This window comes from Acanthisitta chloris, unplaced genomic scaffold, assembly GCF_000695815.1.
Source record: "Acanthisitta chloris isolate BGI_N310 unplaced genomic scaffold, ASM69581v1 scaffold10049, whole genome shotgun sequence".
NCBI lineage: Eukaryota > Metazoa > Chordata > Aves > Passeriformes > Acanthisittidae > Acanthisitta > Acanthisitta chloris.
In genome coordinates, this window is record NW_008693060.1 from 1 (window position 1) to 13,403 (window position 13,403).

At 52.8% G+C, this 13,403-nt stretch overlaps 1 protein-coding gene across 1 annotated transcript; it reads right to left on the reverse strand.

Annotated features, from left to right (window-relative positions):
• Positions 1-1,720: 1,720 nt before the first annotated feature.
• Positions 1,721-13,294, reverse strand: INCENP (inner centromere protein antigens 135/155kDa; the record flags this gene model as incomplete). The annotated part of the gene is made up of 16 exons (XM_009082923.1): positions 1,721-1,926; positions 2,290-2,449; positions 3,535-3,648; positions 4,138-4,219; positions 4,487-4,659; positions 4,837-4,959; positions 5,733-5,853; positions 5,995-6,104; positions 7,799-7,933; positions 8,012-8,129; positions 8,625-8,676; positions 9,161-9,239; positions 10,047-10,080; positions 10,227-10,271; positions 11,964-12,695; positions 13,181-13,294. Coding segments are annotated over 16 exons (2,398 nt in total), but the record flags the coding sequence as incomplete, so codon positions are not given.
• Positions 13,295-13,403: the final 109 nt, after the last annotated feature.

A 13,403-nucleotide genomic window follows, 5' to 3' on the forward strand; every position in this document is an offset into this window, starting at 1 on the left:
CCCACCAGTCCCCACATGTACATAGGGACATCGAGTGTGTCCTCCCTGACATGGCAGCATACAAGGACAGCTCCTGTCCCCACACTGGGTCACCCCATGTCATATCAAACCACCCCCCCAGCCATGGTAACCCCCCCCATTGCCTCCCCACCCCAGTGACACCCTCAGCCTTTGCTGACACTCTGTGGTGTCCCCCCACCTTGGTGACATCTCCTCGTGCCTGGGCACAGCCCCTTTGTCACTAAATAAATTATGTATGAGCCAAGTGCTGTGTCACTCTCTGTCACAGTGCCTGGGATGGGGGGACAGTAGCTGGCCCTGCACACAGGGGTGACAGGGACAGCTGCAGGGCAGGGTCTAGGCACCAAGTGACATCCCCAACAGACCCACAGCCATGAGGGCTCCAAACCTTAAAAATCAGGGACCAAAACCCTCAGTGTGTGCTACAAAGTACTGGGGAAGACCCGGAACATGGATTTTCCACTGGAGTTGAGAAGTTCTCCCCAGACAGGACATTCCTGTCTCAAGGAACCAGTGCAAAGAGAACCTAAAGGGACAAACCCCAAACCCTTGATTTCTCTAACAGAAGGCTGAGAGGAGTCCAGAGCAAGAGATTGAACTCGCTTTATTCAACAGCATTTGGCCAGGTCAGCAGCTTTTGACTAAAGGTCACATGGATACAGACCTGGATCCACAGGGCTGTCATGGAAGCGCAGGTACCTCATGGAAACAGATGCCACAATACAAACATGGACCCCAGAGCAGCCGCGGAAGCACAGACACCCCATGGCTAGAGACACCAATGTATTTAAATATAAAATCCCACATGGTTTTGAGTACATTTGCTGGCAAACAGTTCATTAGCTGCAGGCACACAAACAGGCTGATGTCCACTCACACAGGGTGGGTTTGACAGGACTGGGCTGGGTGCAGAAGGAATGACTAAACCACCAAGTGCTCCTGGAATGGGAATGCTGAGCTGGAATTTTGGTTGGATGCAATTGGGTTGGTAAGAGTCCATTTGATAGCAACTGAACAGGAAGTGCTAAACAGGCCAAGACACACAACCAGCTGAGGCTGAACAGCCAAAGGGGACGAGAGGTTAAACACAGCCTCTCAATCCCATATAGTCACAGAGATTGAATTTCAATGACAGAAACAAAACTTCACCACAGTCTTTGCACAGTTTCTCCTAACAAGAAACAGAGCCAACTTCATGGCACTCAAATGTCCCTGGGGACACCCAAGGTCACAAAGGAAGGTCAGTGAGACCTCAGCCTCGGCCTGGTTGTTGGCACAACCACACAGGTGGGAAACAGCAGTGAATCCCTTTGGGATTGCAAGAGATGAAAAGCACATCTGGGAACACCTTCCTGAGAAGAAGACCAGTGGAGCTGGACTGTGCCCAGGTGTGCACAGCGGTCCCTGGCTGTCACTGGCCTCGATGCCATCATGGACACAGCTGGTGACAGGCACTGCCAGGCCTGCTCAGTGCAGAGGGGGATCTCACAGCTTCAGGTGACACTCCTTACCCCCTAAAGGTCCAAGTCCAAGCTGAGGGTACCAGAGAGGCACTCCTGGGGCAGCATCTTGTAGCTGGACCTGACAGAAACCAGCGCCTGGGAAGAGCTGCTGCTTTTTCAATACCAAAACCTAAATATTTACAGAGAACAGTGACCCCATCCTCACTTGGAGACAGGAACACAACCCTGTGCTCACCTCAGGGCTTCTTGAACAGCCCCAGGGCTGGCCTGGCCACCATGGTGGGTGGGGAGTGCCACACGGCTGAGCTGGTGCGCTTGAAGTAGCGTGGCTTGTTCTTGTAGAAGATGTCCTCCAGCTTGGGGATGGGGATGGCCCCGAACAGCGCGTCCACATCAGGGGGGTTGTAGTACTGCCGGATCACAGCCTGGCTGAGCTGATTCCCTGGGGGAACAGACAAGGATTGTGTTAGTTTTGTGAACTGGAATTGCAGTGTAGGCCGTTTGTGTGGTGTGTCCCTGCTCTGCTTGTCTATCATCACCTCAGGCAGCTTAGCATTCCAGCCATAGAGTCATGGAATAGTTTGGGTTGGAAGGGACCTTAAAGCCCATCCACTTCCAGCCCTTGCCATGGGCAGGCACACCTTCCTACAAGCCTTGTCCAACCTGGCCTTGGACACAGAACTATTCACTCCAAGCTGGAGTGCTCCTACAGCAGGTAGGAGGAACTGGTCAAAATCCCACACCAGGTCCCACAGCCCATGGGAGTGTTGGGGGTCCCAGACACTGTCCCCTTCCCCACACACACCGGAGGCCCAGGCAGGGACAGGCTTGCGCGGTTGGCTCTCGTCGTCCGTCGAGTCGTCACTGTTCAGGTCCATCCCATAGTCATTTGAGTTTGCCAAGGGGGCCTTGGGATCTTTCCTGCTCTGAGGAGTCATCTGATACGAGTTGCAAGCAGGGGAATTCTAAAGGCAAAGACATTCCACAGGTCTTAGATGCAGCAGGACTGGCTCATCCCTCACTTCCTGCTCTGTCACCTCACAACAAACCCTGAGTGTGGCAGCTCTCAAGTTTGGACCCAAGAACTTGAAGTCTAAAAGGTGTGACCCAGCTATGACTATGTATGACCTTCTCCTGTTTAATTAGGCTAATTAATTGGTCACATATGGCAAGCACACAGCAATAGATGGATCTAATGGATCTATTGGAGGAGCAGCTCCTCAAGCAAAGGTTAAACAGAGGCTTTATGTCTCTGGAGCAAAGTCACTTGCTCTAAAGACTCTGCAGCCCAACTTCTGGGCTTGATGACTGATGTAAAATTGATAATTGTCATGCAGAGACCAGCCAAATTCAGCTCACACTGATGGGAGCAGCACAACTGGGAAGACACAAGAAGGGGGGAAAACCTACAACTGCAAATTTTAGGTATTTCAACCAAAAATTTGCATTTGAAATTTGATTTGCAATCATGAAACACATCTCTGGAGAGTTGCACCCAGTTGTTCTTCCCCACCAGACTTCCTTCTCAGCTTTGTGTCCAGTGGCATTAACTCCCACGCACTGGTTCTGCACTTAATGATTAAGATATGGAGCTTTGCAAGGAGACAGATCCATGTATGCTGTCAATGTTCAGGACATGAACATTCACCTGCAGGTTTCTCCCGTTCCAAAACCATTGCACGCGATTCCAAACACCATTCCACAGGCTCTGCTGCCCTCTTGTGGCTGTTCCCGAATTTGACCCTAAATAACTATTTCAGCACTTCTTGTGCCCCGGGGGCCCTTCCAGTATTTGAGGTGCTTGGAGAGGCCAAGACAGCTCCAACAGCCACTGCCTTATGGAACCAGAAACCTTGGCTAGTGCCTGCTGCTTCCCTTCCCTCTGTTGCTGAAATAACACTCACTGAGTCAACCCCAGCTAACCACGATGTACAGAATCCCTTCAGCACTGGAAGAAAACAGCAGAGGGTGGAAGTGCCTGAGGCAGGAGCAGGTCAGTGCTGGGACCAAAGTTCCCTGCTGTCACCTCTAAGGACCTGCCCGGAGTTACCTCCTTGTTGTTCTGGAGTGGTGCCCGGGCGCTGTCTTTGGCCTTTTGTTCCTCTGACAATTTCTTCTGCTCTTCCTCCTGCCTCTTCCTCTCTGCCAGCATCTGCTGCTCCTGCTGCCAAGGACACCCACGGGATTACCCTTAGGGACTAGCTGACAATCCTGGCATCCATCTTTGTGACAAGCAAAATACCCAAGCACCTAATTGCAACTCTGTTCCGGTGCTGCTGAGGAGCACTTGGAACACGAAATAGCTCCCTCAGAGGGGCACAAACCCACTGACCCCTGTGCTGGAGCATCAGCTGCCTTCCCTGACAAAGGCAGGGCCCTCCTGCCTTGAAAAACTTGCTGCTGACTTTATCTTCAGGTTCTAAAAGCCAGAAATCAACTGAGCATCTGCAGGAGAAGTCCGAGCTACTGATCTTGGCCTCTTTCTAGACTAATAAACAGTATTTTTAGAGTTGCCCCACTGGATTGTAACCATCCCAAACTTCCAGCTCAGAAGTGTCACCAGTGGCTCCCCACAGTGTCCCAGATGAGCTGTTGTCACAGCAGCTTCTGGAGTCAGACCACGTGGTTCTACCCTGCAAAGTCCAGCCCTTACCTCTTTCTTCTCCATCTCCCTGCGGAGCCGCTCCTGTGCCTCCTTCTGCAGGCGGGCAGCCTTCTCCTGCTGCTCCCGGAGCCTGGGAACCACAGCACAGCTCTTCACTTCCAGAACCATGCCAGGGCTCCCCTGGAGGCTGCCTGCAGCAACCCCCCTTCTCCCACAGCTTCTCAGGCAGCCCCTACCCCACTCCCAACACCCTGAGCCCAGAATTCCTCCTTGGCAGCTCAGCACTCACGATGGGCCGGAGCTGTGCTGCTCCAGCCTTCCACACTGCTGCCCTGTGTTCTGGCTGTGTTTCAATCCTAGCATGGAATCTGGTACAGAAATGGGGATTGAGCCTTACTTTTCTGCCCGGATGCGCTCCTGCTCCCTCTTCCTCTCCAGCTCCCTCTCTGCAGCCAGCTGTCTCTCCCGCTCCTGTTCCGCCTGCCGCTGCTCAGCCATCCTCCGGGCACGCTCCTGCTCCTCTTCCCTCCTCTTCTGCATCAGCTCCCTGTGCCGACGGTCCTCCTCCTCCTCCTGTAAACCCAGGCAGGCAATTACCTCACATTGTACAGGAAAAAAGCACCAGAAACCCCTCATTTGACTCCAGAAACACAGTGAAGAAACAACTCAGGGGTAAGCTCCCAGTGCCCAAGACAGGTGGATCCCCTCTCTGGTTCTGCCTGTGGGACAGGAGTGGCCCCCACATACCTGCTGCAGAGCTCTTTGTCTCCTGGCCTCCTCCTCCTGCCTGCGCCGAGCCTCTGCTTCTTCCATCTTCCTGGCAGCTGCTTTCTTCCTGATCCTTTCCTCTGCCAGTCTTTCTTCCCGTACCTGGGACACACAGAGCCAAGTGCCAGGTGGGACAGCACAGCAGGACATCTCACAGACACAGAGCTCCCACCCACTCACCAGGCAAACCCTCCCTTTTAACCTCAGGAATCAAGGGAGCCTGTGCTTTGTTTCAGGAGGGCCATATTTAGGGCAATAACCTTGTTTTACATCCCCCAGGAAGAGCTGACCCATCCTGGTGTTTACACTTTCAGTCCCACAAAGCCACTGGAATGTATCCTCAGAGCCATGCAATCAGACAGGCACCTGGGGATAATTGAAGCAGACAAATGACCACTATGGCCACTGTACAAATTGCCTGGACGTCTGGCATCCAAGGAAGGATGTTTGCTTTGCCCTCTCCAGCTATTACTTGGATGGGAGAAGCAGCAGATAAAGCTTTGGGACCATTAGGCTGCCTTTATCTACTGCAAGTCCTTCTCCCATCTTCCAGAGCATTAAAAAAGCCCATTTAGATCCATGATCCTAGAAGACCAGGGGGTTCAGCTGCCATTTCCTGTCACCAGAGAAAGGCAATCCCAAGGCTCTGCAAAGCTGGACTCTGCAAAGTTAATGGCTAGACTTGATGGAATAGAATAGATAGACTTGCTGACCTTAGAGTTATCCTCTAACCTTGATGATTCTAAGTTCTTTATTCAACTGTTCTCTGGTTCAGTCTCTAGATTCAAAGCAGCCTCCATTCCCCTCTTTGCAGAAAGCACACTTGTGTGGCATCAACCACCTCAATGACTCTGAATTCTCTGCAAGGGCCATACCTTCTCAGTCTTCTCATCAAACAGAGCTATCTTCTGTTCTATCTTCCTCTTCCGTGCCTCCTCGATCTGCTCTGCACGCTCCCGGGCCTGCAGCACCTTGCGCAGGCGCTCCTCACGCTTCCTGAGGACACAGCCCTGCTCACTGCCATGGTCCAGCTCAGCACAAGGCCAAAACACACAGCAGGAACAGCCCAAATTCCCCAACTATTTAAGCACCAGCCACATTTAAGCTCCAACAAAAAGCACAACCACAGCCACTCACAGCTTCGCCTCTTCAAGTCGCCGTTTCTTCTCATCCTCCAGCTTTTGCCTTCGCATCTCTTCAGCCTCTTGCTTCTTTCGCAAGGTCTCCAGCTTCTGCCTCTCCTTTTCCTGAGGGGAGTGAAATGTGGTTATACCACCTGCCAGGGCTCCTTCCTACCTCACTTGCTCTGGGGGTGAGGAGCAAGGAGCTGCAGGCAGGACTATGGGATGGTGACAGCCCTGGAGCAGAGCTTTGGTCATGGATGTTTGGGGATAGATGCAAGGAGAACCAGGCAGAGAAGTCTGGCAGCCCAGAGAGTTTCCACAGGGATTGCAGGCAGTCAGCCCTGTGCTTTCCCTTGGTGCAAAGGAGCACAAAGCACTGCTAATGCCTGGCACTGCTTCCGCTTCCTGCGGCAAGCGTGGGCACAGATGGTGCTCCAGAAAACACCTGGAGCTCCCAGTGGAGCCTTTGCCTCCCACCAAGCTCTATCTGGTGGAGACCCACCACCACTCCAGAGAGCTCCCAGCTTGCTCTGGCACACAGCCAGCCAGTAACAGGGGCTTTTTCCTTGTTTCCCTGACCCAGCACACTGTCAGGTGGGAGAGTGAGATCGACATAGCAAATGGGTTAACAGCAACTCCAGGCCTGGTCTGAGCACAAACCCACAGATCAGCACAGGGAATATCCAAGGGATTCCCTTGCACTGGGCTCTGTGTTGTAAAAGCTTGGTGCTGCCAGCATCCAAACCGGTTAATGTAAAACTAATGATTACATCTCTCATTGCTCTGCTGCTATTGCGTTACGTTTAGCTCCCACACGGAGAAAGTCCCGAGGGGAAGCTGCCTGTACTGGAATAAAACCTAAAATATAACATTCCATGAACTGACAGCAGCAGAGGAAGAACTCCCTAGCCACAAGACTCTTTTCTCATCGCATTAACTCCTTTGTAGCACTGACACCAACATCGGCAGAAGCCCAGCTGATGGAGCTGGAACCTTTCTCTGCCTCCCAACGGCCTTCCCTGACCTGCTGGAGCACAGCCAGGCTCTGAGCAGCACAGCCTGGCAGCTCTAGGAAGCTCTGCTATCAGGTTTATGGATGTAGAAACAGCAGTTCTTGCATGCTGCCCTCCTCTCCCTCTCTCCCAGCTTTCCTGCAAGGGAAAAGCAGCCTCAGAGCTCCTACTGTGCAGGTGAGTTACGTATCAGGAGTATGGACACTCCCTGCTCAGCACATTTCTTCCAGCACAGCCCTGGGAGCATCCAGGAAGTTACACCCTTGTCCAGAACCAGCTCTGACATCCCACCCTCCAAACTGCCCCTGCCTAGGGGGCTTGAAACCTCCCCGGCCTGCAGCCAGCCAACGGGTGCTGCTTGGATCCATCAGTGATACCGATGCCTGCTCCAGCTGGACACCAGCACACATGTGACCAACCCCAGAGCCAGGACAGCCTCATGCTTCCTCCTGCCTTAAAGGCCTGAAAAACCTCAGGAGTTTGGACTTAAGAGGTATTTGTTCCATCTCACTCATGAGAGAAGCCCTAGGATGTGTAGGCTTCAGTTATAAATATACCTCAACATTCACGAGTCCCTTAAGCTTTGTCTCCCAGGTTCCACCCCTGACTGCTACTTGCCAATCCCTTGCCATTCCCAGGGGAATGCTGCAGGAATAAAGCTTAGAGTCCAAATTGGAACTCTTCAGGAAGCTGACTAACCCCAATTTCATTTATGAGTGTAGACACTTAAAAGTGACTTTTTAGTTCCTTTCAGGTCTGTGCTTTACCTCCTGTTAAACTCTGCTTCCAGCAGTCTCCTCTTACCTTGGGATCAGGATGGAGAGGGGTGTTATGCTTGATGAAGGACTTGATGACTCCATTTCTCCCCACAGAGCTTGGTGTCATGAGCAGCTGGTTCTTCTGCACAGTGTGCAGGAATGTTTTGAAAGGACGAACAACCTGTGGGAGAGTCACCAAAATGTGAGTGGGAGCAACAAAGGGTCTTGGGGAGGAACTCCAGGGTCACAGGAATCTCACCTTGCTGGCTGGGAAGCTTGGGGATGGGGTCTTCCTCCTGAGGGGGGACAGCCCTCCCTCCTCTGCCTGCTGGGTGTCGTAGCGCTCGTCCACAGCTCTCTTGTAGCTTGGCTTCCTCCTGCGAGACAGCACAGCTCATCACACCTGGCAAACGTTCCTGAGTCCCACAAAGTCATGGCTGAAAAAGGTCATAAACTATCCCAGCATAAAAGAGATTGCACTGTGGTGAGGCACTGGCACAGGTTGCCCAGAGAAGCGGTGGCTGCTCCACTCCAGGAAGTGTTTCAGGCCAGGCTGGACAGGGTTTGAGTAACCTGGGCTACTGGAAGATGTCCCTGCCCATGGCAGGGTGTGGAACTGGATGGGCTTTAAGGTCCTTCCAACATAAACCATTCCATGATTCTGTGATTGTGCATGCACAGGCAGCTAGCCAATAAAAAAAAATTTCTAATGCAATAGAAGATACGAATTAGATCATAAATCAGGCAGGGAAAACTTATTGTTCCACAGTCACAACACTAAGGCCAGTTAACAATATCCCAGTGCTGAACCTGCTCAGAATGGGACCACAGCCCTCCCGAGGCACTTCCCACCAGTGATTCCTTGCACATACCTGGCACTCTGGGGAGGATCCAGGGTTGCCTCCTTCTTGGTCAAGTTGTTTTCTGAAATCAAACAGTTACACAGTGATTCCAGCAGGAACACATCCCCCCCAACACAGGTTTGACAGCAGAGAACAGGTATAACAGCTCACTGAACAGCAGAACCACCTACAGTGAGCTGGGCATGGCAGGACCTTGCTCACACAGAGCCATTCCCAGCAGGAACCTCTGGGCAAAGTGAGGCTCCCAAAGCAGTCTGTGCCCTGCAGCTCACACTAGCACTGCTGTGTTCTGCAACAGGGTTCCACTGGGCCTCCCACAACCCTCCAAGCTCATTACATCCAGCTCCACGTGCTTTCCAGGGTGGAAAGAACTCCAGCACAGAGTTTCCTCGCTGCTAATCGCCTGAACGAATCCTCGCTCATCAAACATTAATTAATCTTTCAGTCTGAGCTCTCAAATTAACCAGACAATCTCTACACCTTCCCAGCCAGCCTCCCAAAGCAGTAACTTCCCAGAGCTCTGCCCCAAACCCCTCTGGAATTACCACTGCTGCTGGGCTCCTGCGGCTGCTCGTGCCTGCTGACTGCGTGGGAGCGAAGGCACATCTGTGGGCTTTGGGAATCCTGTGGGAAAAGCAAAGGGGTTTCAGGACAATTCTCACATGGAAAAGGCCCATTTCTGGTTTGGATCATGGAGTGCTACTGACAGGGCAAGGTCAGTGTTACCAGGGAATGCCAAGCCACCTCTTGGAAAATTCTGGATGCTGCACCATCAGAAGCACAGACATTAACACAAGCATGTGCCACTGAAACCCAAAAAACTCATCATTTATTAAGGCCCAAAGCATTCCAAGCTGTAAATGCGCTACTGGAGCTCTGGCCAGAGCCAGCGTGCTCATTTCCCTGGGTAGTGATGAATGGGGAGCCCAGACACAGCAGACAATGGCTCATTTCCATGATTTATCTTAGTTATGGATACTCATTGCTCCTCGCTACCTCTGCACTTACAGCTCCACTGGGATAATGGGCTGTGCTTCTGGAATTGCTCTGTGCCAGCAGCACAAGCACTACCTCCCCAGCCCACAGTAGTCAAGGCTGCAGCAGGTTGGGAAGGGAAGAAAATAGACTTACAGAGATTTTATCCTCCCCAAATGCTTCTGTGGGGCCTTGCCCCAAGGGCAGGCATGGTGCTAACTTTGGAATGTTGCAATTAAGACTTTCCCTGACCCAGAGTCCCAGAACCAGGAGGCTGTGAATGGGCTCATGACCTCCAAGCTGAGTGCTCTGCCCCTTCTTCACTCACTGCCACAGGGCAGGTTGGCAGAGTCTGGCAGTCCACAGCCAGAGCTCCCCAATTCCCCAGCAAGGTGAATTCCACATATTTTCTTCCCAAATCGACACAAATGCTTTCAATCCCTGCTCAAACCTTACCAGTTTGGAGGGGGTGCAAGGTCCAGGAGGAGGTCTAGAGGAAAAAGAAAGACAAAAGGTGCTGTGCTTAGTAACATCAAGGAAACTGGGAAACCACTTGGGTTTTACACCAAGAATGGCAGGGGGAAAGTCCTGCAAGCGGGATAGTAAGGATAAATGGATATCTGAGAGGATTCTCACCCAGCTTTGACAACAGTTTCCTCATCCTCTGGCACCTCTGCAGAGCTGGAGGCTGTGGGGAAGGAAAAACACACCTGAGCTGTAAGGTAGGGATGCAGGACAAGGATTTGGTGGGATGAAGGACACTCCAGACAGTGCAGAAGTGTTTTCCCTGGCCTAGAGCCAGCGAGGTCACCTGAGCACACCCAGGTTGTCACTGCATGAATGCTTCCGGCAATCCCGGTGCAGGAGAGGTTTCAATTATGGATGAGTTCAGAGCAATATTTCACCAGCTGGAATTAAGTGGGGTTGGGCTTGGCCTTGGCTCATCTGCAGGGCCATTCCTCGGCATTAACTGCAGTCAGAGCCAGAGTGGGAGCAGTGCTCCATAAGATGGCCTTCCAGCCGGCTCTGCCACGGTGAGCTTGAAAGCTTCGGTACAGCTGGAACCTGACAGGAATAGTCATAGAACCATACAATCAAAGAAGGGTTTCACGAGAAGACACTTTAAGGATCATCTCATTCCACTCCCTGTCATGGGCAGGGTCATTTTCCACTAGACCAGGTTGCTCCAACCTGGCACTTCCAGGGATGCGGCAGCCACAGCTTCTGTGGGCAACCTGTGCCAGTACCTCACCAGCACAAAGGGAAGAATTCCTTCTCAGTATCCCAAATTAACTTCCCTTCTTTCAGTTTGAAGCCATTTCTACTTGTTCTGTCATTCCAGTTCCTGATGAAGAGTCCTTCTCTGGCCTCCTTGATTAGTAATTCAGGCAGTGTTAAGCTCCAGCTTGGAGAAGAGCACTCCAGGAGCCTCTGCACAGCCTGTTCCATGCTCCCATTCCAGCTGCCATAGCAGAAAGCACACAGAAAGTGCTGGAAATGTGTCCAGTGCAAGATGTGCTACACACGGGACATGGCAGTCGCTGTCCCCAGGCAAAGAAGGTGCTTTGGGCTTCCAAGCCTTAAATGAGCTCAAGCTTCTTTCCCTCAGTTCAAAAATAACCCAGAGAGCTATAGCCAACCCTTTGCTCTCCTGCACTGGGCAGCAACACTTCCATCCCACAGTGTGGAAGAATGTTTAAATCAGTTTGTCCTTCCCCAAACCTACCTCTGTCACCTACTGTAAAAATGTGGGAGACTTAATTTACAAAGTTCAGCCACAAAATTCCCTTGGAAAAGAGCAGCTCTAGAAGCAGAAGGCTCTAGAACCTGTGAAAAGGCAGGAATCTGTGGTAGCTACTTACTTCCCAGGAAACAGCCAGGGCTTTGGGAAAGCCCACCATCCCCTTGGACCCCCAAACCCTCCTTGGTTTACCAGTAGCCCTCATAGAAACTGGAAAGACCAGTTCCCCAGAGAAGCTCTGGCTGCTGCATCCTAGAAGTGTTCCACACCAGGCTGGACCGGGCTTGGAGCAATCTGGGCTAGTGGAAGGTGTCCCTGCCCATGGGAGGGAGTGGGAATGGATGAGCTTTAAGGTCCCTTCCAACCCAAACCATCCTGCGATTTTATGGAGACATTGAGGCTGTTCTCCAAGGTGATTTACAAGGCTGAATCCACAGTTATCTAGTCCTCTGTGCTCACAGAGGGCTCCAGAAAGCCAGGCAGAACTTCCATGAGAAGCTGCAGCTTGTCTAGCCCGGGAAGCCCCAGACTGAGGAACCAGCCTTGGCACATTGCTTTCCTCAACAGTGGAAAGCAGGATCAGGACAAGACAAAGCAGGAGAGGCACAAAGCAACACACTGGTGAAACCCACTCACCCCCATCATCCATGCAGCTGGAGGACACAGACATCTTTTGAGATGTCTTCCGAGCCGCCTTCCTCTTGCTTGCTGCCCTGGCCATGGATGTGCGGATCATGCTCTCCCTCTTGCTGGCCAGGGAGTACTTCTCTGCCAGGGAGGTCCTGTGGCTCAGGGAGGTGCTGCCCATCAGGCTGCGGCGCACAGAGCGCCGGCTGGGCCGGGAGATGGTCGGGGTAGCAGGGCTGTCCCTCGGGAGCTGGGAGAGCTCCTCAGCTCCACTGTGTTCCCCATGGGAGGCATTCCCTTCCTGTTCTAGCCCAGCCTCTTGGCTCAGGATAATGGTGACATTGGCTGCGTTCATTGTCTTCAGCTCAGGCACTGCCTCAGGGGTAGAGGGAACCACCAGCTCAGTGGATTCAGGAATGTCCTTAGGCGAGTCATTCCCTGAGCTCCGAGGCAGCTCTGCTGACTTTGCTGGGCTCGTCTGTAGAGGCACTGCAGTGCTGGCATCATCAGCTTCCACCCAGAGATCCTGCCCTGCTGCCTGTGTGGCAGGAGGGGTCTCAGGGACCACCGTGGAGCTTTTGGCAGAGGCTGCAGCCTGGGACTGGGTCACACGCTGAGGAGAGGAGGCTGCTGGTGCCTCGGCCCTGCTGAGGTCCAGGGACTCTTTGCTGTGGAGCCGCTGAGATCTTCGCACGGAGGACGAGAGTTTGAGGCCACTGTTCCTCCTCCTGGATAACCTGAGCACGAGAACAGTGTGTTAGATGGGAATGGGAGTTGGGAATAGCACTGAGCCCTTTGGGAACGGAGCCAAAACACCTGGGACAAACCCCCCAAAAGCTCAGGACACACGGAAGTGGCTAATACAAACAGTAATTAACAGACTATAATGACTTCAGGATGGAAAAGATAGCGGGGAACAGAGACACAGGGACATAAACAGAACCGAGTGACAAGTAACAGCACTTTACACAAAAAGCTCTAATTTACAGAGCTCTTGCAGCACGAGGCTAAAAGCATCCCAGGTACGGCTCTTACCGGACCTTTAGCACCGGGAGGACCTTTAGCGCGGGGAGAACCCGGGACACGCTCCGAGGAGGGAATTATCCCCGTAAACCCCTAGCATCGAGTCTGTGCAGTCTCTGGCAAGTTCCCTCCCTTCCCCAGGCCCCGAGAGCAGCCCAAGCAGGAGCCTTCAGCCTCCTCGCGTCCCGCCGCCTCTCACCGCTTCCTGCCCAGCTCCCGGTCCTCCTGCTGCAGGGCCGACAACCTCTTCCTCCGCTGACGGTTCTTCTGCGACGGCGTCTTGGGCATCAGCTCGGGCTCATCACTGTAGTCGCTGCAGGGCAAAGAGAGAACAAGGCATAGGGTCGGCACCGGGAGGGGGGGGGTGATAACGGCCAGGGCCTAGCAGGGCGACGCTCGGTGGGGGACGACAGACCGCGTAC